The 27,752-nt window shown below is 40.3% G+C and overlaps 1 protein-coding gene across 2 annotated transcripts in view; it reads right to left on the bottom strand.

Annotated features, from left to right (window-relative positions):
- Positions 1–27,752, bottom strand: part of DPP6 (dipeptidyl peptidase like 6) — a 1,705,234-nt gene that overhangs the window by 496,453 nt on the left and 1,181,029 nt on the right. For both annotated transcript variants that reach the window (XM_044293859.1, XM_044293858.1), the window contains exon 3: positions 24,270–24,368. In XM_044293859.1, the coding sequence (XP_044149794.1) occupies positions 24,270–24,368 (99 nt within the window). The remainder of the gene's footprint in view (positions 1–24,269; positions 24,369–27,752) is intronic.

The following is a 27,752-nucleotide window of genomic DNA, read 5'->3' as shown; positions in this document are numbered from 1 at the left end:
CACACACACTGCTTGGGGGTCATGTAATCCTCTTTCTTCATCTTTCGTGTCTTCTGATCTGAAAAATGGCTGACCCATTTTGAGAAATTTGCCTGAATCAATTGGACCAAAAATTTGGATTTAGATTTTACCCAAAATTTTTGAAAATGAGAAAATTTAGGTTGAATTTGATTTGATTTCAGAATGGATTCTCACATCTCTAAACAGTATTATGGATTTATAAAAAAAAAGTTTTATCATTGTATTACAAATTTTTGCTATTTTCTAATTCTTTGGTTTTCATGGTTATCAAGGTCTCTGCTTGCAGTAATTAAATGGTAATCTCAATGGTCTACTAGTAATAGTGGACTAATTTTCTGTCCTGGTCATGTGTGATTACGCAGGTGAGAGATCTGATACGTGTGCTATGCTCAATATAGATTTTTATCTACTGTAAGTAAACAGTCAAAAAATTGCATCTTTCTGCCATAATTACGACTTTTTACACAAAACACCACCACATAAGCTTAATTGTCCAGAACAATTTGAGCCTTTTCTGCCGATAAGAGGATGATAAATGAGTTGTTATATGCGCCAATTTGATAGCCCTGCCCACTGACATTTACAACTCATTTCTGGCGCAAATCAAAACGCCATTCTTTTTGGTGCCTTTTACACCATAATTCTGCTCTAATGTGCTTAATAAATGTCCTCCTTTGTGTCTGTCTGTCATGGAGGTAAAAAGATAACATTTAATAAATACGTGGTTATTAAAGGGACTCTGTCAGCCCCAAAGCCCCCCCCCCCCAAACTAGAGTAAGCAGTGTATAGTGTAAGTGACGCTGAGCCCGGTTATGTCATTTTTACCTTCATACTGACTTACATTCTGACGCTGTACTCCGACAAAGCAGCAGTAAAATGCATTGAGAGGACTCCTGAGCTCACACACATAATGGAGAGGACTCCAAGAGGAGACCACTCAATGCATTTTACTGCTGGTTTGTCGGAGGACATGCAAGTATGAAGATATAAATGACATAACCGTATGAGTATTGAAGAAGATGGGTCGTCACTGCGGTTTGCACGTGGTGCACGCGTCCAGGAAAGGCGTCCCACTAGTATATAGCGAAGAAGGATCGCCACTCACTTTCTTGATGATATGAAGAGACGTTTATTCAAGACATAATAGCATTATCAGTGACTAGTTTCGGCTGAAGCTGAGCCTTTTTCGAAATGCAATTAACCGGACTCGGAGTCACTTACACTATACACCGCTTACTCTAGTTTGGGGGGGTGTTTTGGAGATGACATTTTCTGGAACTTTTTATCAGGATAGATCATCAATATCAGAGTGGGGGGGTCCGACACCAATCAGCTGTTCCGGGCAGCCCCACTGTCTATACAGTGTATGGAGCTGGAAGCAGACAATCTGTACAGTATGTAGTGACTGTGCCAGCGCAGGGCAGTGCGCCTGAAACTATACAGCCCTTTGCTTCTGCTCCATGCAATTTATAGCTTTTGGTGCTATGTCTGCCTGAAATTGTTGATTGGTGGGGGTGCTGGGTGTCAGACGTCCACGGATCTGATATTGATCTCCTATCCTGAGTATAGGTTATCAATATCTGTATCCTGGACAACGCATTTAACTCCTTAGGGCTGTTTCACATGAGCGAGTCCATTGCGGGAATCGCGCTCCGTGTGCGAGTGTGATCCTCCGCTCTGGACTTGCAGGAGCGCACGGCATTATCATGATTTATAATGCTATGTGTCTCTGCATGTTTGTTTTTTTTGCCACAGAATCATAGTGACATAAAGCTGTCAGTGTGACTCTGTAGAAATAAGGTCCAGCAGAGACACATAGCATTATAAACCATGATAATGCCGTGAGCTCCTGCAAGTCCAGAGCGGAGGATCACACTCGCACACGGAGCGCGATTCCTGCAATGGACTCGCTCATGTTAAACAGCCCTTAGTAACCACACACATTTAAAAAAAAACACATTCCAAGAGCTAATACTTTTTTGTTTTTTCATCAATGTGCTTGTATGAGGTCTTATTTTTTGCAGGACAAGTTATAGTTTTTAATGCACCATTTTGGGTACATGACATGATTGATTAAAGCCAGTTGTAAAACCCCCTTTGTTTACGTCAGTAAAAAGATGTATTAGTGGTCACTAAGGGGTTAATGGCTGTCTTTTTCTTTATAGGATTAGCCTAGTAGATCCACTTGGGTTGGTAGGGAAAATATTTTCTTAGATGTATCTTTAGATACTTCTTTAGAAAGTTGACAGCTGAAGTGTTAACTTTACCTGGAATTGAAGCAATATTGCTGAGTGCATTTATTCCTTATAGAATACGCATGGTCATAAAGGGTCAGTCCTGGGCACAGTCTATTGGATTTATTTGGAGAAATGGAAACAACTATTGTTTAATGTCTTCCTGATTTTGTGGCCGTAACTTTCATTACTGCAGATTCAGGATACTTCAATCCTCTATTTTAATTCACTTAGCCACGGATATATCCAGTCTAAATCTCTTGTAGGAGATATACAGCACAAACAATTCTTTTAGAGCCAGAAGAATTCACCCTTAAGGTTATTTATCGCAAAAATAATTGGATTTTGCCCAGACATTAATTCAGAATATGTATCGATTTAGGAACACAAAATGTAAACAATTTATTTGAGATGTTGCTTTTCTTGGTATGGAAAGCTCCTTTTTTACTGCACATAAATCTAAAATTTCTTGTAAATCCACCAGAAATAAATGTCAGCATAAACATATTATTGCCTTATGGGATAGCACTTTAAGCCTTCACTACATAAGTATAAAGAACAACAGGGTTGTATTAGGGACTTTTTGTAAAATGTATCTAATCCAATTAAAAGACAGCATAGAATATAGGGTCAGTATGTTTTTTCCAGAAACAGCAGCACTCTTCTATATCATCTGTGTCTGGTAATGCAGCTGTAGGGTATTTGCCCCGGAACATAACCATACCTTCCTTGTGAAAATCCAGTCTTCTAACCCTAAGAAAGGATTCTTCTTTTTCTATGCAAATAAGGTTTCCGGTACATAGTGGGTGGATTAGCTGCAGTTGGTGCACCATCCTCCTCCAGTGATGCCACCCAGGCCTCCTCCTCTTACTTGACAGTCCCTGAGATTTCAGAACTGGAAGTAATGATGCAGGGGAGGTCAGGTGCACTGAAAGGAACAGTCCTGCCCACAGTGCAAAAATAACTTTATTTGAAAGGAGTGGAGGACAAGATTTAAAAAATAAAATAAAATAAGGTTATGTTACAGGGCACCTACCTTACATAGTGGTATGCTTACTTTGAAACTGATTTTGGAGGTGACCATGACCAACTCCCTTAAGTGAGTCTTCCTGGATTGATATGACCTATCCTCAGGACAGGTCATTAATATCTAAAGGTTTGATTCTGACTTCTGGCACCCCAGCAAATCAGCTGTTTGAAGAGGCCCTGGTGCTCCGGTCAGCGCTACGGCCTCTTCCTAGGCCAGTGAAGTCATGTTCATCAGTTATATGACCTATTTGCAGCTTAGTCCCATTCAAGTGAATGGGCCTGAGCTGCAATACCAAGTACAGCCATTATCCAATGTACAGTGCTGTGCTTGGTGAGCTGTGAGGAGGCCACACCACTCACCCGAGCACCATGGCCTCTTCAAACAGCTAAACAGTAGGGGGTGCCGGTTGTCTGACCCCCGCAGATTAGATTTTGATGACCTATCCTGAGAATGGGTCATCAATGTAGGTGTCCTAGAAAAATAATTCCATTTTATGAATTGGCAGATCCAATGCAAGTGCATTTCCAAGGACAATCCATTTGACTGCGATAGGACCGGTGAAGGTGAATTTTGGGTTGGGCCTATTAATCCTCTGCATTTGTCGTTTGGACTTCATTATGTGATGTGAAACCTCATAGCCACCAGTGATAAATATGAATAAAGATCTGGGGTCTAATGTACTAACCTGTTAAGGACCCTAGAGAGAAGAAAGAAGCAATACCAATGTCACACTACAAATTATTCTTGCACCACTAACCAGGACCAAGTTACCCAATGAATCACAATTTATGGTATACAATACACTTACAAATAAAAATAAAAATAAGTCTGTTATAGGGCAACGTTATTGCAAAAAAAAGCTAAAATAAAAAAAATGTTACTTTTTCACATTTTATGCCTAAAAGTTCTAATAAAAAAGCATAAATTATATGTAAAAAAAATATATAAAAGTAAACTTGAATTATTTGTAAAAAAAAAAAGCTGAAAAAAATCACATTGTTTGCTGTTAAAATAATGCAGAAAACATTTCCTGGTCAGACTGTAATTACACTGGCCCTGAACTGGTTCTGAAGCAGCTGAAGAACCTCTTTTTTTCATGTTTTTTTAATTTACTTTTTTGTCTTTCATTGCTGAGAGGCCGTCGCAGCCATCTTTATTGACGAAAACGTGCCGATTCTCTCATGCGCTTATCTGTCACTTGGTCATCATGCTGGGCAGGCGCGGAGATGTCATCATGTCAGCGTGTACGATAATTGCCGCATTTTTTTTTCAATCAAGATGGCCGCAACTGCCGCTCTGCGATCAAATGGATGAGGTGAGTATGTATTTTTTTCTTTTAACCCACAATTCACCCCTTGATTGACTGAATGTGACTCTAAGATGCTGCAATCAGCATTGAACGCAGCATCTGAGTGGTTAAATGACAGGGGCAGCGAGATCGCCATTCCCCGTCATTGCGCCTGCTCCATACAATGGAATGCAGAATTATAAAATACTTATTAGAATATATGCTCATTGCTGGTACATTACAGTCCTATAAAGATGAGACAACTATTCTGCACAGGTACACGCCACTTTCTATACATAACACAAGCTACACTAGATTGTCGGAGTGGCAACAAGAGGCTTATGGTCAGGACTTTTGACGGTTTTCCAATGTACACTATAACTTTTAACAAGTTAGGCTTTGAGTTGAGTTTGTTTGAATGACACAATGCCTACTGACAAGAGGATATTGCCCTAAGACATGCACACTATGGAAACATACATTTGGAACAGTTGATTTTTCCAACGCTGTAGGAGATGTTTCCTCTGCACATAATCAGCAGTGAACCTGCTGTTAGCTGTCTCTTAATATACTTTATATTCCAGTGAAACAGTCTTAGTTTGTATTTTCTTCAAGAAATGTTCTCGTACTTGTCTAAAGGTATCATTATAAGGTCCAGAATGTTCATTTATTTAAGAGGTACATTCTTAATTGCCTTTTCTAAATTAAGAGCAAAATGGCACAACGCTCCTGGGAAGTAAGCTGATCTTGCTCCTTGACAATATTCTAAAGGTGCAACCAAATGCAAAGTCTCATCTTTATCGAATCTGTTCTTCTGGATGCTTGATAAGATATAGTCAACAGAATAAAATTGCATCTGATCTGTTGAAGTAGCACTGCCCAGCCAAGATGATTAATATTGAAATTAAGTCTTCTGCTTGGCCCCTGGATTGCCTCTAGGCCATCATAAGGAGCTTTCAAGGCTTCAGTTTGCAAACAGGAAATAAAGGCCCATACGTATTGCCACAAACCAAGCCTCCAGATATTCCCCATGTACCGCCACGACAGCACAAGTATTATTCAATCTGTCAGTGGGCAGAGAAAATGATTTGCTAAAAACATAATAATTTTAGGATATAGTGATTTCCTAAGCTATTATTTACAATGGTGTGTTAGGTATCATGTGGATTATATTTACCTACTCCAATCTAAAACTAATTTAACTAGAGCAATCGAAATAAATATGTACTAAATGCAACAATTACCGAACATATTAAACGGAATACATTTAGAACTTGGCGTGCACTCCCTCCCTTAGTGATATATTCACACTTGCGGTTTTGTCTTCTTGTCTCGTTATGTCCCATCGATGAGGTGGGTGATAGAGTGCAGAGAATGAAGACCATTTTTGATATGACGGATCAAAAATTACAGGAGGATCTGAATTTAAAGATTCACATGTCCACGTTGGAAATTTTTTTATTAAAAGAGTTACGAACGTGGTGGGATTCAACCTCTCTCCAAAAATACTTGGAAAAACAAATGATACCCAGAGGATTAAAAATTAAAAAGAAGCCCACCACCATATACTCCGAATCCTTCACAACTCAATTGCAAAATATTCTCTCCGAATGCTCATCAAAATGGATGCAATTTATCATACAAGAAGAGCAACATGGCTTGTCTGAACTAAGAGAGGAAATAAAATCTACACAGGATCTTTTGTTACCCTATGTGAATACCTCGGGCTTTGTGGAACTGGACAACAAGCTTAAGGACAGTTTAACCAAAATGGAAAATGACCTAATCCAGTTCAAACAAAGCAAATATAAAAGGGACTTAATGGACTATAACACCAATAAAGTGTACACATGGGCAGAGGCTCGCGCAAGAACATCACGTTCTATTATAAAGAAAATGCGCTCCAGGAAGAAACCTAATTCTAGAGTCTCAATCAGTTCAACAGATCTTGATTCCACAGACTCTGCACCTGAGGAAAGTGATCGCCGTTCTGTCTCTGATACTCCAGCAGTGAGGTCCATAGATGCACAACACAAGTAAGCAGCAAAAAATGGAGGGCAGGTAAGCGGCATAGGAGGGGTTTGTTGATATCCCTCCCGCAGCAAGAAGCAGGGCCGTCTTTACTAAGGGGCAAAAGGGGCAGCTGCCCCGGGCCCAGTTGCTCCTGAGGGGCCCAAGGCAGCTGCCTCTTGAGCCCTGCTAGCCACTGCCCTGGGTGTCAGGCTGTCAGCTACACAGGGGGGTGCTGCATCGTACTGTTAGAGCTGTGAATGTGATCTAGGACCTTAGATGACATCATCACCATGTGACCAGTAACCTAGCAATATTACTGGTCACATGGCTATGAGGTCATCACCGGTCCTAGCAGGAGTGTTGCAGAAGTTAACTGTGGAGCTTTTTTGTGTGAAGATTGCATCAGAAAAAGGTGACAGGGGCTGTTATGCTAATATACTGTAAACTACTGTATAGTGGGGTGCTGTATACTGTGTGGGGGACTGTATACTGTGGGGTCTGTATACTGTGGGGGGACTGTATACTGTGGGGGGACTGTATACTGTGTGGGACTGTATACTGTGTGGGACTGTATACTGTGTGGGACTGTATACTGTGGGGGGACTGTATACTGTGTGGGACTGTATACTGTGTGGGACTGAATACTGTGGGGGGCCTTTATACTGTGGGGGGCCTGTATACTGTGGGGGGCCTGTATACTGTGTGGGACTGTATACTGTGGGGGGCCTGTATACTGTGTGGGACTGTATACTGTGGGGGGCCTGTATACTGTGGGCGGCCTTTATACTGTATACTGTGGGTGGTGTATAGTGTGGAGTGCTATACTGCTGTACTGTATACTGTGGGGGGCTGTATACTGCGGGGTGCTGTATACCATGGGCTGCTATACTATATACTGTGGGGTACTGTATAGTGTGGGGTGCTATACTGCATACTGTGGGTTGCTGTATACTATAGGGTGCTATACTGCATACTGTGGGGTGCTTGGGTGCACTGTAACACTAGGGTGAGCCGAGCCCTGGTCTCCTTCCTACAGAGCGGTGCCCACTTCCAGCCTGAGCCCAGAGCACTGATCCTGAGCTGCTGGAGTCTTCAGAACTGGAAGTATTTACAGTCATTCACTGGACTCTACCAGGTGTGTGGATTTTTTGTGTGTGTGTTGAAGTGGAAGGCGTGATTGCCTGCTAAGGTGTGGGAAGGCGGGATCCAGGGGGCCCAAGTAAATTTTTGCCCAGAGTCCAATCAATATTAAAGACGGCCCTGGCAAGAAGGAATAACAGATATCCAAGTAATCAATCTGTCAGCATCGATTATTACGGAAGACCAGGTAAGTGTGTTAAAAAAGGGGTTATCTTTTTCCCCCACACACCACTTTGACTTATACCAGACTATTCTCGATGTCAACAGATTTGCCCGAAGTTTAACGTTAAAGAGACATTTCTTTGACACTTCATGAGAGTGTGTGGACAATGATAATGCTGATGCACATAATACATCTGATATGGCTATTGGTCCTCTGGATTCTGTTTCATTTAATCATCAAGGTGAAATATTGCATGACAGCATGACGTTTAGAGAACTTCTCCTTAGTAATTCTCTACAGGACCTGCGGCTGAGGCAAGATGACCATACTATTATTAGAGTGCCTTCACTTAAAGTTTCTAATAAAGATTTTTACCGGATAAAATCCAGTTTTTTTTGCCTTAGACCGATATCAGGAACTGGTGGAGAAAGACCTCTGCTCGTTGTATGATGCCACTAGGAGTGCATAACATGTTGCTCAGCATTCCAGGAGTGGGAACCTTACATATAATGAACAGAGGGCACTACAAGATCTGAGAAACAGGGATGGCCTGATTATAAAAAAGGGTGACAAGGGATGAGCAGTTGTCATTTTAGACAGTGGGGTGTACAAATTGCAGAGGATGCTAACATATATAAACCCCTTACTAGCAACCCTCTCCTCCCTTTTCAAGCTAAAATGACCAACATTCTCATAATGGGCTTAGAAGCTTAATCAAAAAAGAAACTGATTATATTTATGTGCAACATCCAGTTATATTGATTTTTCATGCCCTTCCCAAAGTTCACAAGGGGGTTTTCCCTCCCCCCTTGCAACCAATTGTGGCAGGGATTTTTTCATCCTCGGAAAGGCTATCTGAGTGGATTGATACATTGATCCAACCCCTGATTCCTCAGATCCCTGGTTTCCTAAAGGACACAAGATCTGTATTACAGGCATTCTCGGCTTTTGAATGGGAACAGGAATGCACCTGGGTAATGGCAGATGTCACTGCATTATACACCAGTATCCCTCACAATCCGGCCTTAATATAATTGCACTGGTTCCTAAAGAGATATAGTGATTATTCAGTAGAATTACAAGAGTACATGGGTGTGGTGGTGGAGTTCCTCCTCCAGCACAATCTTTTTATGTTTGACTAATCTTTTTATCTTCAGGTTTCTGGGGTGTCGATGGGGGCCAAGTTATTTCCCTCCATAGCCAATATTTTCATCGCGTGTTGTGAGGGATGCTTTCTCCTCATCGACACCCACCCATTCTGTGGTCGGATACAGTGGTATAGTCGCTACATCAATGACCTGCTATTAGTATGGTCTAGTGATGTGACGGCCATACCGCTGTTTTCTGACTACATGAATTCTTGCATGGAGTCTATTTCCTTTAGCCTCCAACATCATAGTTTATATACTAATTTTTTGGATTTGTGCCTGACTCCGCCACCTCCTGTGTTATTACCACTACATATAGGAAAGAACTTGCTGACAATACCATCTTGCACGCTGCGTCGTGCCACCCGCCGCACACTATACGCAATATCCCTAAAGGGGAATTAATTAGAGCTTGTCGCAATTGCTCGGAGGTGTTTATGTTCACTCAAGAGGCCACTAAGAATAAACTCATTAGTATGTCATATCCACAAAAGCGCATATCATCTTTTGTTAATGAGATATCAACAAAAAATAGAGAATCTTTGGTATTTCCTAAAAAGGTCTCAAAGGATGGACTTTACTAAATTCAAACAATCTTTCACCCCTTTGTAACACAATATAGTGTTGAATTTGAGGACATTTGTAAAATTATCAAAAAGTATCTACCATTGTTGTCTTGTGACAAACAGTGGATGGACATTGTTACTAATGGGGTGAAATGTGTGGTCAGAAGGGCCCCCGACATTGAGTAACATGCTTCGTTTGTATCAAGATAAAAAAGCACAGAAGCCTGGCTTGTTAACAAAGGAAGTTACAAGTGTGGCCACGGCAAGTGTATCTGCTGTGACCACACTGTAACTGACAGATTTTTTAGGTCCACTGCAAACAATAAGAAGTATGCCATACAGTCTTATATTAACTGGAGCACAAAGTTTGCGGTGTACCTGATAACATGCAAGCTATGTAAATGACAATATGTGGGTTGTACGACAAATGAAATAAAAACAAGAATACGTAAGCAGATCTCTGATATCCCGCATTTAAAAAATGCTATGTTTCTGCTGCCAGCTTACATTTTGCGGTTGTTCATGGGGGTGACACCTCTGGATTAACCGCGCAGGTAATAGAAAGAGTCAGTTTCCTTGTTAGAGGGGGAGATCACAGAAGGAAACTCCTAAATAGGGAAGCCTTCTGGATCTTTCAACTTGGCTCTAGACAACCTACGGGTTTAAACAAAAGGCATGATCTCATATTACATTATTGGGAGAGAATATTTATGTTTATATACAGACGTGGACAAAATTGTTGGTACCCTTTGGTCAATGAAAGAAAAAGTCACAATGGTCACAGAAATAACTTTAATCTGACAAAAGTAATAATAAATTAAAATTCTATAAATGTTAACCAATGAAAGTCAGACATTGTTTTTCAACCATGCTTCAACAGAATTATGTAAAAAAATAAACTCATGAAACAGGCATGGACAAAAATGATGGTACCCCTAACTTAATATTTTGTTGCGCAACCTTTTGAGGCAATCACTGCAATCAAACGCTTCCTGTAACTGTCAATGAGACATCTGCACCTCTCAGCAGGTATTTTGGCCCACTCCTCATGAGCAAACTGCTCCAGTTGTGTCCGGTTTGAAGGGTGCCTTTTCCAGACTGCATGTTTCAGCTCCTTCCAAAGATGCTCAATAGGATTGAGGTCAGGGCTCATAGAAGGCCACTTTAGAATAGTCCAATTTTTTCCTCTTAGCCATTCTTGGGTGTTTTTAGCGGTGTGTTTTGGGTCATTGTCCTGTTGCAAGACCCATGACCTGCGACTGAGACCAAGCTTTCTGACACTGGCTAGTACATTTCTCTCTAGAATTCCTTGATAGTCTTGAGATTTCATTGTACCCTGCACAGATTCAAGACACCCTGTGCCAGACGCAGCAAAGCAGCCCCAGAACATAACAGAGCCTCCTCCATGTTTCACAGTAGGGACAGTGTTCTTTTCTTGATATGCTTCATTTTTTCGTCTGTGAACATACAGCTGATGTGCCTTGGCAAAAACTTCGATTTTTGTCTCATCTGTCCACAGGACATTCTCCCAGAAGCTTTGTGGCTTGTCAACATGTAGTTTGGCATATTCCAGTCTTGCTTTTTTATGATTCGTTTTCAACAATGGTGTCCTCCTTGGTCGTCTCCCATGTAGTCCACTTTGGCTCAAACAACGACGGATGGTGCGATCTGACACTGATGTTCCTTGAGCATGAAGTTCACCTTGAATCTCTTTAGAAGTCTTTCTAGGCTCTTTTGTTACCATTCGGATTATCCGTCTCTTAGATTTGTCATCAATTTTCCTCCTGCGGCCACGTCCAGGGAGGTTGGCTACAGTCCCATGGATCTTAAACTTATGAATAATATGTGCAACTGTACTCACAGGAACATCTAGTTGCTTGGAGATGGTCTTATAGCCTTTACCTTTAACATGCTTGTCTATAATTTTCTTTCTGATCTCTTGAGACAGCTCTTTCCTTTGCTTCCTCTGGTCCATGTCGAGTGTGGTACACACCATATCACCAAACAACACAGTGATTACCTGGAGCCATATATATAGGCCCAATGGCTGATTACAAGGTTGTAGACACCTGTGATGCTAATTAGTGGACACACCTTGAATTAACATGTCCCTTTGGTCACATTATGTTCTGTGTTTTCTAGGGGTACCATCATTTTTGTCCATGCCTGTTTCATGAGTTTATTTTTTTACATCATTCTGTTGAAGCATGGTTGAAAAACAATGTCTGACTTTCATTGGTTAACATTTATAGAATTTTAATTTATTATTACTTTTGTCAGATTAAAGTTATTTCTGTGACCATTGTGACTTTTTCTTTCATTGACCAAAGGGTACCAACAATTTTGTCCACGTCTGTATATATATATATACCGTATATACTCGAGTATAAGACGAGTTTTTTGGCACATATTTTTGTGCTCAAAAAGCCCCCTCGTCTTATACTCGAGTCTAGGTCTTGATTGCGAAAATTCGCAAAAAAAATCTCATTCAAATTTTTCGCATAAAAATTCGCATGAACTGGTATTTTTCCAAAAATCGAATATTCTCTTTAGTTGGTTTTTGTACTGTTAAAGTTATTGTTGATACCATATTGTTTTTCTTTGAAATAAATATTCAAAAACCTTTAACCTACTGATGCCTCAATTAATGTAATTTTATTGGTACGGTATCTATTTTTATTTTTGAAATTTACCAGTAGCTGCTGCATTTCCCACCCTAGTCTTATACTCGAGTCAATAATTTTTCCCCTTTTTTGGGGGTAAAATTAGGGGCCTCGGCTTATATTCGGGTCGGCTTATACTCGAGTATATACGGTATGTATTTTTTGCAACAGTTTTTAGTGCTTTTTTGTATATTGCACATTTGTGTATGATTTGTGTTTTTATTATCTATTACAAACCGGATTCCCAAAAAGTTGGGACACTAAACAAATTGTGAATAAAAACTGAATGCAATGATGTGGAGAAGGCAAATGTCAATATTTTATTTGTAATAGAACGTAGATGACAGATCAAACGTTTAATCCGAGTAAATGTATCATTTTAAAGGAAAAATACGCTGATTCAAATTTTCACGGTGTCAACAAATCCCCAAAAAGTTTGGACAAGTAGCAATAAGAGGCTGGAAAAAGTAAATTTGAGCATAACGAAGAGCTGAAAGACCAATTAACACTAATTAGGTCAATTGGCAACATGATTGGGTATAAAAAGAGCTTCTCAGAGTGGCAGTGTCTCAGAAGTCAAGATGGGTAGAGGATCACCAATTCCCACAATGTTGCGCAGAAAGATAGTGGAGCAATATCAGAAAGGTGTTACCCAGCGAAAAATTGCAAAGACTTTGCATCTATCATCATCAACTGTGCATAACATCATCCGAAGGTTCAGAGAATCTGGAACAATCTCTGTGCGTAAGGGTCAAGGCCATAAAACCATACTGGATGCCCGTGATCTCCGGGCCCTTAAACGACACTGCACCACAAATAGGAATGCTACTGTAAAGGAAATCACAGAATGGGCTCAGGAATACTTCCAGAAACCATTGTCAGTGAACACAATCCACCGTGCCATCCACCGTGCCAGCTGAAACTCTACAGTGCAAAGAAGAAGCCATTTCTAAGCAAGATCCACAAGCTCAGGTGTTTTCACTGGGCCAGGGATCATTTAAAATGGAGTGTGGCAAAATGGAAGACTGTTCTGTGGTCAGACGAGTCACGATTCGAAGTTCTTTTTGGAAATCTGCGACGCCATGTCATCCGGACCAAGGAGGACAAGGACAACCCAAGTTGTTATCAACGCTCAGTTCAAAAGCCTGCATCTCTGATGGTATGGGGTTGCATGAGTGCGTGTGGCATGGGCAGCTTGCATATCTGGAAAGGCACCATCAATGCAGAGAAATATATTCAGGTTCTAGAACAACATATGCTCCCATCCAGATGTCATCTCTTTCAGGGAAGACCCTGCATTTTTCAACAAGATAATGCCAGACCACATTCTGCATCAATCACAACATCATGGCTGCGTAGGAGAAGGATCCGGGTACTGAAATGGCCAGTCTGCAGTCCAGATCTTTCACCTATAGAGAACATTTGGCGCATCATAAAGAGGAAGGTACAACAAAGAAGGCCCAAGACGATTGAACAGTTAGAGGCCTGTATTAGACAAGAATGGGAGAGCATTCCTATTTCTAAACTTGAGAAACTGGTCTCCTCGGTCCCCAGACGTCTGTTGAGTGTTTTAAGAAAAAGGGGAGATGCCACACAGTGGTGAAAATGGCCTTGTCCCAACTTTTTGGGGATTTGTTGACACCATGAAATTCTGATTCAACATATTTTTCCCTTAAAATGGTACATTTTCTCAGTTTAAACTTTTGTTCTGTGATTTATGTTCTATTCTGAATAAAATATTGGCATTTGCCATCTACACATAATTGTATTCGGTTTTTATTCACAATTTGGTTAGTGTCCCAACTTTTTTGGAATTCGGTTTGTATTTTGTTACACCAAGCACTTTTTGGTTCAAAGGTGGTCAGAAATATTGATTGCACCGTTTGTGCCGCTCCTGACCATGTGATAATTTGATTACAAGGCCAAGTGCAGCTAGCATATATGGTGCAGACATTCAGAAGTTCTATGTGTCATGAGGAAGGACCTTCAATTACTTATGGTTTGAAATGCGTAACAAGAATCTCCTGTGATTTGAAGATTTTAAATAACCGTGAATAAAGATACCATTATTTTGCTATTTGGAGCTGGATTTTATTCCTCTTTCCACTACCAATTTAGAAATTGTATTATGACTACTTGTCTTCATTGTCTAATGTGAATCATTTGATATTAATCTTAGTAGAGTAATAAACCGTTTTATACTGTATGGATATTCTAAGGCTCATCTAGGACTGAAAAATTCTGTTTGAAGACCCCCAATCTGAAGGCTACATTGATTTGTCACATCATCTCTCCCCTGTCACATTGTTCGAGCTACCTACTACCACTCTGAATCCCCAAGGACGGCCTTGGTTGCAGTGAGAGTTCAACTGGATTTACGGCACCAGTGACGTCTCCTCGGGTCCTGGCGTTGCAAACTGCTACCTTTCGTGGATTTCCACTGTTCCTTTGGTGATGGGATCAAATAACAGATCGCACCTCTCACTACACTGTAGGGTACAGCAATTTACAAATCAATACACAGTCTCTGCAAATTTCCCTGCAAGCGCTACTTGTTATTTGGACACACTTGACACTGAGATGAACTTATATGGAGTATGATAATATAACTGTCAGAATAATTAATTATTCCTACAAAATTCCCCATTCACACATTTCCAGGGGTCAGATGCATAGGTGGACCATGTTATCTTCTGGTAGAGTCTACTGAACCACTTGAAGCAGCTGTTTATGACAGCGGCATGCGTCCACAGCTTTCTTCATATTCTATCTCAGGCTGTGTATGATAAAGGTCCTACAAGAAAGGCGTTTCTTGAATAGACTTATTTTGCAGGACAACTACTCTGCCAGAAGCCACCAGCAGCAGGACCTCCTAGAACCAACAGTCCCTACCATGACCTTCTCTCTCCTGCATCCCTCTTACATACCGGTGTAGGCACCCCTCTATAAGCCCATTCCTTTCCCAGGTTAGGCATTGGCCATCACCACCCTCAGCAATGGAGCAATGTCATGGTGCATGACATGCACTGTATCTTAAATTGCTGCAATGACTAAACAGGTGCTCCTGGGTAAAGATTAATGATGAGCAGCAGGTCCAATATTCAAATTTGCGATATTTCGTTAATATTCGCTAGAATATTCATTTCATACTCGCCAATATTCGTATTCGAGATTATTTTCGCGATTGCTATTAATCTAAATTGTAAAAATTGCGTAATGCAAAGTTGATCAAAAAAGAATATACAGCAGTAAATATAGTGCTATATATTCATTTTAAGAATATTCATCATATTCTAAAACAAGAATATATAGCAATATAGCGAATATTCAAGAAAATACAAACAGAACAATTTAGCTAAGCTAATATAGTGCTATAATATTGTTTTAATAGGGTAAATTTTTTCCAAATCAGAATTTTTTCCAAATCTGAAGTTCAGAAGAGAAAAAATAAATATATAATACTATAAAAAAAAGAGTATAACGCTATATTAGCTAAATTGCTCTATATTTGTATTTAGCGAATATTTGCTATATTGCTATATATTCTTGTTTTAGAATATGACGAATATTCTAAAAACGAATATATAGCAATATAGTGAATATTCGTAACATACACATATAGACTGCAATTTAGCTAATATAGTGCTATAGCCTTTTTTTTTTAAGTTGTCATTTTTCGTCAAATCTGAAGTTCATAAGAGAAAAAAAAATTACGACTATGAAAAAGCGTTTATAGCACTATATTACCTGAATTGCAGTCTATATGTGTATTTTACAAATATTCGCTATATTGCTATATGCTAATGTGTACTGTTATTCCACTTTAGCATACTCCTCCCCGACAAGCGTCCCTGTCACCATGGGAACTCCTGTGGGTTAAAATATACCATCGGATCTGAGTTTTCACGATATCAGGGAAAACTCAGATCGGATGGTATTTTATAACCCACAGGCGTTCCCATGGTGACTGGGTCGATTGTCGGGGAGGAGTATGCCGAAGTGGAATAACAGTACAAATAAAAAATAAAAAATAAAAAAAAAGAATATTCTAAATAACTAACATATTCGCTATATTGCTATATATTCATATTTTAGAATATTTGTCATTTTTTTTCCATATGAAAACATGCGTTCTTTCTGTTTACGTTTAATTACATTTTTTTTATTGTTAATTTTATACTCAGAAGCCTAGATCATGTATGTACCCGGCATCTGAGGGGTACAATGACGGGGCGGCTCTATCGCAGCTCCCTGTCATTGCACACGCTACTTACAGAAAAATGCGCTTCGCAACAAAGTAATTTTTTTGTGAAATTCAGCGAATCATCCGAATCAAACTTTTAAGAAATTCGCTCATCTCTACTCCTGGGCGCAGGAGATAACCTCTGCCCGTACAAGTTGCCAGCTAATGCTATGCCCCCTCCTAACCAGAGGGTAACAAGACAAAGGGTGGACACAGACACCAGGTAGAGGAACAGTACAGGATCCACTGGGTAAGTGACATAAGGTCACCCCATTTACAAGCCACCTTACACACAGAGCACCCAACACGTAGAGCGCCTCGGTTAAATAAAGCAGCAGATTATCAGCAAGTTTGCTGAAAGTCTAAACTAGTTTTCATTACAATATTATCTAATGATAAATGGTGACAATCGCATTAGGGTACTGAATATAAAAGACCTCTATACCAACTATGGGTTGTTCTAGGGCTCATGCAACCGGATCTGCAATATACAGGCACTGGCTGTTTGCGCACCGCATCATGGATGCGGATCCATTCACTTGAATAGGTCTGCAATCCGAAAGGTGCAGTGCGGAACGAAGCACTACGGAGACTGATAAAAAGGATTACAATATTGTTTGTTGCTTGTAATTTTGCTGCCAACATTTCTTCTGTGTATGTTTATTCCTGATTCGACTCTCCAAGTTGGAAATGACAGTAATCCGTTTTTCTAAAACAAGATATATTGCATTACTTGGCAGTGAGTCTCGTGATACGTGCAGCCTTTTAACATGTTAACATGAATATCTATAAATGTCTGTTTACTAAAAAAGAAGAAATATACCAAATTCATTTCTCCGACTGTATCATAATACGTTTATCATGCTGCTCCACAGTCAATAAAAAGAGATTGCCAGTTCTGTATTTCTCATGAAAGCACATTGGCTGTTGCTTTTTTAAAGGGATTCTGTCACCAAGTTTTGGGCTATAGAGCTGCGGACATGCACAGCTAGATCGCTGCTAGCATGTCCGCAATATACCTGTCCTATAGGGCTGTGTGCTTTTAATTTCTTTAAAAAAGGATTTTATAGATATGTAAATGAGTCTTGTATGTGTCCAAGGGGCTGTACTAACCTTCCTGGAGCCCAGCCGTGCCCAGCCACGCCGCCTGTGAAGGAGCCCAGCACCGCTTATGTCCTCCGAATCTCCTCCTTTCATTAACTATAGATTGTCGTAATCTCACGATGCGCAAGCTCGTGCATGCGCAGTGCCGGTGTAGTGTTCCTTTCCTGTGCTGACATCAGCCTCAGGGAAAGAACTGCGCATGCGCGAGCTCGCGCATTGCGAGATTACGGCAATCTATAGTTGATGAAAGGAGGCGATTCGGAGGACATAGGCGGTGCTGGGCTCCTTCACAGGCGGCGTGGCTGGGCACGGCTGGGCTCCAGGAAGGTTAGTACAGCCCCTTGGACACATACAAGACTCATTTACATATCTATAAAATCCTTTTTTGCTCGAAACTTCGGATTAATGCTGTATGGAGATCTGTCTCTGTACAGCATTAAAATGTATGGCCTCCGATGTGGCAAAGTCAGTTATTCCCGAAGTCTTGTGAGACTTCGGTGAGTAACTTCAGTATTTGATTTTTAAACTGGAAAACTATTTTAAAACTTGGATCCAAACTCGGCTTCAGTTCCCAGGTACCAACTGAAGGATCTGAAGCTCACTTCGCTCATCCATAATGGAAACTATCAGTACATTTTTGTTGAGAAATTATTTATCCAAATTTCTATTGTGAGAAATGGTCAACCGCTCTCATAACTTTTATTATCTGTGTATGTTCTTATATCTATGTCATGTGATCTTATATATTTTCATGCCATTCTGTAATTGTCTGTATGAGGCCATTCAGTCTGGACCTACATTTAGGATATGCATCCCCCTTGGAGGAAATCAGTTTATCACTTGAATGTTATAAAACTGGCCCTTTGCAAGTGGTAATAAAGATGTTTCCTGGAAATGCATACACCCAGAACAGAAGGGCACCTCCCGGGCAGGGGTCCAAAAGCTTTTCAGATGGAATGCCAGAAGATGAAGAAAATATATAATAAGCTATAACTCATCTCAGGTAAAACTCACCTACTAATTATTGTAATAATTACATTCTGTATAATGTGGGCATCGTAGGTAGACCAAACATTCCCCCCTGACAAACAGCATTCCCGGAACCGCTACACCGGTCATATTTGGTTTCAGAATGATCATCCTGATAAAGTATGCGTGATTAAAACATGTCGAGGCTCAAAAATTCCTTAGTGTGGATGGAAAGACATGTAATAATATTTTATACTTGCCAGCCAAGGGATAGGGATGGAGCGCACACCTATAATGAAGGCTCATAAATGTTCTACAGCTCTGGTAGCATTGGCTCTAATGAAAGAGACTTAACTCAGGCAATGCTCTATGGGAAAATATGTTAATTAGCTCTCCCTCAAAGGGAAGAAAACTACCTATGTTATGCCTCGATCAGTTATCTGAATGTAAATCTACTGTGTAGTAGTTGTGCTACTTTGGCTCCATCTGCTGGTTGTTTGTGCAAATAGTTTCTAGCTAGTTAGCAGGTAAAGAGGTTTTCGGAGATTTACATAACGTTGACCTCTGGATAGGTCATCAGTATCTGATTGGTAGGGGTCCGACACTGAGAACACTACCTGATCAGCTGTACGTGAAGGCAGCAGCACTCGCAGTAGCCCCGCGGCCTTCTCTCAGCTTCCCTTAGACCAAGTGATGACACGATCATCAGTGGATAGGTAATCAGTATTTAAATTTTAGAAAACCCTTTTAATATTATGAAGGTTTCAAACACTCCACTGTATTCTGCCTCCTTTGACCCTGCTGACATTATCGTCTCAGCTCATAGCAGCCATCTTCAATATCAACTGAAGGACAAATCAGCATCCATTGACATCCTCACATCCAAACTAATTTGGCATCAGTGGTAGGTTAAAAATATTAGCTAAGCATTGAGGGATATATGCGTATGCACTTTACGGTGATATGCTGTATGTATCCTGTATTCTACGCTCATACTGTGCTGTAATGTGCTAGTATATTGTCACATGCTCATTCACTATAAGAAGAACATTCCTTTCTATTTGTCTCAGTTTTACCTATCCTTGCAATAAAACTTGTGTACTTTCACACTAGCGTTTTTCTTTTCCGGCATAGAGTTCCATCCTAGGGGCTTTATACCGGAAAAGAACTGATCAGGCATATCCCCATGCATTCTGAATGGAGAGTAATCCGTTCAGGATGCATCAGGATGTCTTCAGTTCAGCAATTTTGACTGATAAGGCAAAAGAGAAAACCGTAGCATGCTACGGTTTTATCTCCAGCGAAAAAAACTGGATCTGGATCCGGCATTCTTCCCCATAGGAATGTATGAGTGCCGGATCCGGCATTCAAAATACTGGAATGCATGCGCAGACCTTTAAAAATGAGAAAAAAATAAATACCGGATCCGTTTTGCCTGATGACACTGGAAAAACGGATCCAGTATTGCAATGCATTTTTCTGACTGAGCAGGCATTTTTCAGACTGATCAGGACCCTGATCAGTCTGAAAAATGCCTGACCAGTCAGAAAAAAATGACATACGTTTGCATACAGTTTGCCCGATCAGGCAGTCAGTTCAGGCAATGGAACTGCCTGCCGGAATCAAACAACGCAAATGTGAAAGTACCATTTGGATCTATTCCTGTGTGGATGAATTGTTAGGAGGGAGTTTAGCTACCTGTCAACTTATGCCTAACTCACATAAGGAGGATGGAACAACCCCATACCAGCCAAACTGGAGACTTATCCAAGAGAGGCACCCTTGTGTGTCAGGGTTCCTCCTGTTGGCAAAGAACAGGGCACTGGTTGACTAGATGAGATATCCTTGTCACAGCTTTGGGAGGGGGTTCTTATTGCAAGAAAGATCTGTATAGAAAGAGTATGTTCATTGTAATCTTCTAATCATGAATGATGATCTGTTGCCATTGTTCCAAAATGCGAACACAACATAATCTAAGAACCCAGTTTAAAGTATTCTCCAATTTGCAATCAGTTAATATATACATTACAGTCAGTGGCATAACATCAATGGAGGCCGACCACACAGTATAGGGCCCTCAGAGTTGGGGGGGGGGGGGCTGGTTGAATTGCACCACCTGCTTTCTAACTCTGTAAAAAGTTTGTGCTTTTCTCCATGGAGTCACAGTTCAGCCCCTTCCTCTTTCTGAGATTGCTCTCAGTTATGTTCTAAGGTGCTCTATGGAGTCCCAAAGACATGAGGGAGGAGGGGGTTCATCATGCTTGTATTGATCTTTTTTTCCAGGTTGTCCCTGTTGAGCCTTGAACCTAGGACCTTTCTCTATTTTATCTGTCTAAAAACGTATTAGTATTCTTCCCATGCATAATGCAAAGGTAGCAAAAGACAACAGCGAAAGCATAACTTATTTAGTAATTGCAAAATAAATTAAAAAAATAAAGATGCACAATGTACAGTACTAAATTACTTGCACAATAGGTATTTCAATGCATTTCTGGTTAAAAGTGAACATTTATGAATAAGTCATCAAAACCTACCCAATATTTAAGGACTATGCAAGGAGATCAAAGGCTACACGATTCTATCATTACCTATCAAACAAACAGCTCATCCATTAAATTAGCAGAGATAGAAAATGAACTGTGTAATAAGGAAGCAGTAGGTAGAAAACATGTCTAAAAGACATATAAATCATCTGACACATATGTTTCCCAAACTGACAGAGTAAGATGGATCATTGAAGACGTTACAATGCTTATACAATACAAAACAACAGGCTGTGAAGAAAAGCCGCCTTCAAGAAGCATCTGAGGAGGAGAGCGTAAACACGATCACTGTCACAATGACAGTGGATGCTATCATGGCGAAGGAAACGGAAAAGGTGGCAAAGGTCTAATTAAATGCGGAGAAGCTGCAAAAGATGAGAGATTTCAACAACAAAAGACCATTTATATGAAATGAGCTAATGAAATAATGAGGGAAGAAAAGCTATTCCAAAAAGCCCATAAACCGCAAGAGTTCAACCCGCTGTCAAAAAGATAAAACACAAACAAAAAAACAGCACTGATGAAAAATAGATGGAAATCACAATGTACAATGGCAGATGAACAGATAGGATAAATCAAAGCATTAGATATATGTATATAGCGCATGTTTTTTTTTTTTTTTGTTTATTTTGTTTTTCATAAATTAATTCAATTTGGTCGAAACGTGATTATCTCTTTTCCATACCAACAAAAAAAGCATAGCAATGCAATAAAAGTATAAAGGCAAGGAAACCGTGCACAGCACTTGTAGGATTGTGCTACCCAGCATTTTAATTCTACCCATATCACATAGAAGAGGCAAAACTTAAAGCGAAGGGAAAAATAGCCCAGTATGTACAAAAGGAAGGGTGTGATGAAAAGGGCATAATAATTTCATTACCAGAACGTGTGATTAAATACCTCACACTGGCGTTTACTCTTTATTACAGCGATTTAATGGCTAAGTTCACTTTACTGCTCAGTGGTAACTGATTTCTCCAGTAGTAAAATTATAACCTCTTCACTAAATGAATGTGTAAAATAATCTGTGACAGTCTGTGTACTTTTCTGTAAGGACCAACCACCGCTTTTATGAATCTTGTTTTTTCTTTAATTTAAATTTTTTATTTTTTTTACAACTTGCCTTAAAGGGGTTTTCCTATCTCAGACAATAGGGGGCTATCGCGAGGATAAACCCCCTTTGTCTGATAGGTGCTGGTCCCGAAACTGAGAACCGTGCCCAGGGAGTGGTGGAGGATGCACTGCGCATGCGCAACCGCCCTCCATTCATTTCTATGGGGCCTCCGAAAATTGCTGAGCACTGGTTCATCTACAGCAGCCCTGTTCTCCTACACATGGAGTGCCGCCTTCTCTTCAGACTGCTGATCGATGGGGGGGAGAGGGGGGCAGGTGTCGGACCCTCGCAGATCTGATATTGATGACTTATCCTGACGATAAGTCATCAAAATATAATGCAGCACAACCACTTTAACGACAAGCTCTCCGTTTTTGATATGCATTATTTAGCACATATCTGGTTTATAATTCCTTGGATTATTAACTATGGCAGCTCTACAGGAACAAAAATACCTACTCAAGGCTAGACAACCAAAAGCTGTGTATGCTCTATTAATTGTTGTTTAATTGAATGGAAGTACTTTGCTTTTTTCATATCCATCAAAATACTCTAATCAAATTACTATTAGCACTTTAAAAAGTCAAAAAGGAAAAGAAAGACGAGGATTTGTTATGTTTTAAAAGACTGTTCATTATTTTTAATTGTACAAGTAGACACAATGGAGAATATAAAATCAACAACAGTGATAAGCATGTGACACTTCAAACAACGAGTGCAAACACTACAAAGAAGCAATTAAACCCCAGCTGCTCGACTTTGGTTAAATATATATATATTTTGTAATTCATACCCGCTTAGTACATTAAAAGGAGTCTTACATCAGGAAATTCACTGTTAAACCAAGCAGGGCTAGCTGTAGGGCTAGGTCAGCTGAAAGTCATGATACATTTCACTTAGTGATCCGTTGCTTCATTCTAGAGAAAAATTTAAATCCATATGCCAATGAGCAGTTAAGTGCACCAAGGGCGGGCCCAAGCCGCTCTGTGCATTCTTGCTGCACCGCCTTCCCTGACTAGCCCCCTCTCCTTCTTGATTAGTAAGACCAGGCTCCTGCATAGTCATTTTTCCCCACCCACTTAAAAAAAAAAAATCTAAAAAGTTGCATACTTGTGTGCAAAATTGGCACCTGGGCAAAAAAATAAAATAAATATGCCACTTACATATGCCAGAAAATGGGTGTACATCAAATCCCACTCACTGTGTTTAAAAATAACTAAATATACAGTTCTCCATGACAATCACTGAAAAAGAGGTCCCAACTTCTGGAGGTCCCTATGTGACTGGAGGGCCGATGTGCATGTGTGACAACTACTCCATTCTCCAGGACCCCGATTTTCATTATTACCGGGTTGCGCATCGGTCGGACCCCCTGGAAACTGATGCTTATGCCCTGTCTTATAAATAGGGGATAAATGTTATCAGTTGGAAGACCCCTTTAACCTCTCAGGCTATGCTGACATCACTTCTTCCTTTTGTTGGAGCTATACGTGGTGAGCTTTCTCAGATGTCCACCTCTGATGGAAGGCTATGGCATACACCATTCTATAGGAATACAGCGCCCTTTGACTCTTATTGTAAAAAAAAAATTATACAATAGGTGTAGGTGTTTTTTTTACTGTATCACAGGAAATATACAAAAAAAAAATTGTAATAGACTACTGGCCTGGTTAATCCCAAATGAGCACAAGGGGCCCCATGGATGTGCTCAGTGACAAACACCTGTTAATAGTAGCTAGAAATGGGGTATTGACAGTATTTATGTATTTATTTATTTGTTTTTTTATTTTTTAATACTTTTCCTCCCAGAGTCCATCACTACTGAAGATAAGCAGGCTAGCATGAAAGACAAAAAGAACGAAGTGTGGAGCGTGGCAGATATTGCGCACTGCACCTTCCAGAAAAGTCCATCAATCTTAATGCCCGGGGTTATTAGCCAAGGATATAATAAAGCTGCTTTCATTATCTACTTGAAAAAAACTAATAGAAAGATTGATAGACAAAGTTCTGCAGCGTGGCGTCAGACTCACCATTTATCCATTTAGCTTCCGTATCATGGATTGCAAACTCTCCACTGACCAAATCTTGTAGCGATACCTTGGCTTTGAGTGACAGGCTATTATCTTCCACTGAAAAAAAAAAAGCCAAATACACACAGGTTATTTTTCATCCTCCGCCTCGGCCGATGAATTACAATTAGTTATATAAAAGGAAAAAAAAACACAAAATGGATGCACAATCAGACTTGTCATTTTATTGTGAGGGCAATAATAAAGTTATTGATGGACCAGGAAAAAACATAGGCCCTGATTTCTCATGCTTCACTGCAGATTTCTGGCTTAGAAAAGTCACAAAATGGGGCTTTTGCAACTTTTTGGACTCGCTTGCTTAAGAATGTTGCTACTTTTAGCATTTTTACACTAGTAGTTCCAGTTTTGAAATGGGCGTGGTTAGTTATGCTAATGAATTTCTGTCCATATTTATCACTTAGACTTTTTTTTAAAGTTGCCAAAAAAAAGTCACGATCTCCTACAATCAGGGTGTAGGAGGAAAACTGGAGTAGCTTTTCTAGAAAAAAGTGTTAGGTTTCAGGACAAGACAAATAAATCAAACATGTGACATTTGATAAATGTGGCATAAAGTGCACCAACGCACATTAACGCAAAACTGACTTCAAATATTCCCCTCATGATAAATCCCCCCCCATACTGTAGTGGTGGACATCCCAATGAATGGACATCCATGTAAGGCGCAGATTGGTTGGGTTCGTTGTTACAGAGCATCTCTGGCTTATAGTTGGGGGGATCCCAAGTGGCAGACCTCCCTTTTAAGATGTCCATTTATGTTAATAAGACACATGGACAGGGGTTGTCTTTATGAGGCAACCCCTTTAAGAAGCTATTCAGAAAGGAGAGTCAATGGAGGGTATGTTCACATGTGTTGGACCAGTTTTTGCTACCTGCTAATAAGACCAAGGTAACTCAAAACTGGATGAGCTGAATATTAAAAGACTTAATGCAAAGGAAGAGCATAGCTGAGAACCTTAAAGGGTTATTCCATGTTTAATGTAAAAAAAGGAAATCAGACATCAGTTGGTACATAGCAATCTCTTTCTATCAAAGCTAGAACCAGCCCTGTACCTCACATGGATCCCGAGATCTCCCCATCCAAAGATCCCGGGGTCCTCCGACCACCACCTTCCCCGGTCCGTTCTCAGTGTAGGTGCGGCTCTCGGACGTTGGATCCGCACCTATCCTAGCGATATGCCCACATTGTTTGTGATGAAAAAAAAACCTTTAAAGAAAAATAACGAAAAAAACTAACAGCAGGTGGTGCTATAAAGATACATTACATTCAATAACTCAGGGCTATACTCAATTTTTAAATATATTGAATTACAAAAGTATTCAGAATCAAATGTTGGTTTAAAAAAAAAATATGTTTAGTTGGACAACCCCTTTAAAATTGTCCCCTTTAAAGCTTGTTTTAACTTTGTCTCTATTTGTAAAGTAGATCAAGTAAAATGTAGGTAGTGCAGATAATTCTCCTACCAGGCACTTTATTGCAGAGTTATCCTCTCCTTTCCAGGCTGCCGTTATATTACATGACCTGCACTCTGACTACTTGAATCCTACAGTGTCTGCTGTGGTGGAGGTCAGTCTCTCTATGACCTGCAAGTACTATGATCTGTCTATTGTTTTTATTGTTGTGTATTATGTATTTTATTGTTTACTTCTGGCCATAGTCCCCAGCAAGGAATAGATGGCAAAGATTGGAAAAAAAAGCAAGGCAAACCACCCTGTTCCTCCCCTCTTGGTAGGAGTAGGCTGGCCCTGCTTCCTGCCAAGGGGACAGTTCCTATCCAGAGACAGAAGAGAAAGGAAACAACCTGCTACAGTTTCTCCAAAGAGTACTACTCCAACTTTCCTAAAGTAAAGTTTTGAAATGATAGACAGCAGAGTGAACTGCTACCACCAACACTGAACACACTTCCGCAGGTGAGGGACTACCTCCAAACCACCCATCACTAAACAACCACTAGGCCAGTATCACCTAAGTGAACAATTGTCACCAACCAACTTGACATCATATCATTGCTGATGCCAGAGAAGATTTGCACTTCAAGCCTGCTGCTACTGTATGTATTTCAAATTCTATGTTGCACTTAGTTAAAAAGACTTTGTTACTTTTAAGGCCTCATGACCATAAGGCCGTCGTGCCCGTTTTGCGGGCTGCAAACCGCTTCTGCATCGAAAAGATAGGACATGTGTGGACCCAATGAAGTAAACACGGTCCGCAATAAGAGCAGGGTGGCCCCCTGGTGGTGTGCATAAGGCCTAACTCTGACCTCCTTTTTCAGTACTATATTTTCACTGCGCTGATCCCCAGGGAGCAATGGCGTGAGTTCCCCTGTGACACAATACTTCATCAGAGCGACTACAACTCCTATCCTCTGGCTTACTGCATATGCCTGTGACACTCTTATTGAAGCTCTTATAGGGGTGCTTCAAGAGACTGACTTCTAGTCCATACAGCAGACATTGTAGGAGTCAGAATAGGGGTCACGTAAAACAGAATTTCCTGCACTACCTGAGGTACAGTACTTATAAAGTCTGAGATAAAGAATTTTCCAAGAGAGTTTTTTTTTTCCAAGTTTCAGTTAATATGTTCAGATTTTTTCTTGATTTTAGGGTATTTTCACGCTAGCGTTAGTGTGATCCGGCAGGCAGTTCCGTCGTCAGAGATGCCTGCCTGATCCGCCGATCAGTGTGACAACTGACAGGGTGCAGATCCGTCTACAAATGCATTGCAAGAACTGATCTGTCTCTTCGTTTGTCATGTGGATGGATCCGTCTTGCAGTCTTTTTCACAGTTTTCCCAGGATTCGTCCTTCAGTTGTTTTGCAATGCAAGTCAATGGGAATTAATGCCGAATCCGCCATTCCGGCGACTGATCAGGCATTTTGGATGGACATAATACCGCAGTATGCTGCGGTATTATGTCCGGCCAAAATGCCTGACAGTGACTGAACGGAAGGCATACTGATGCAAACTGAACGGATTTCTATCCATTCAGAATTCATTGGGATATGCCTGATCAGTTCTTTTTCGGCATAGAGCCCTTTTGACAGAACTCTATGCCGGAAAAGAATAACGCTAGTGTGAAAGTACCCTTAGCTAGAAATTGTCTCATAATCTACTTGCTCAGACCTGGAGTAAAACGTGGGATTACAATGCTCAGCAAAGCAAGACATTCTTTACTGTAATCGGAGAAGAAGCATGGATAAATGGGATACAAAGAGAGGCCGAGAAGTAGCGTGATCTGATTAATCAAGGGGACCAAGGTCCATGTTATAGTCAGTGTGTGTTGTGGGCACTAATGAGCACAATATAACTATTATCCCAAACTGTTCTTATTAAACACAAATTATACATGATCATATATAATGAAACAAATAGATTATTCTGTATGATAACTGGTGCAGTCAAAATGTAAAGGTTTTTCCACTTCAT

Source organism: Bufo gargarizans, chromosome 5 (assembly GCF_014858855.1).
Source record: "Bufo gargarizans isolate SCDJY-AF-19 chromosome 5, ASM1485885v1, whole genome shotgun sequence".
Lineage (NCBI taxonomy): Eukaryota > Metazoa > Chordata > Amphibia > Anura > Bufonidae > Bufo > Bufo gargarizans.
Note: the sequence above shows the minus strand (reverse complement) of the source record. Positions and strands in the feature narration are given on the sequence as shown.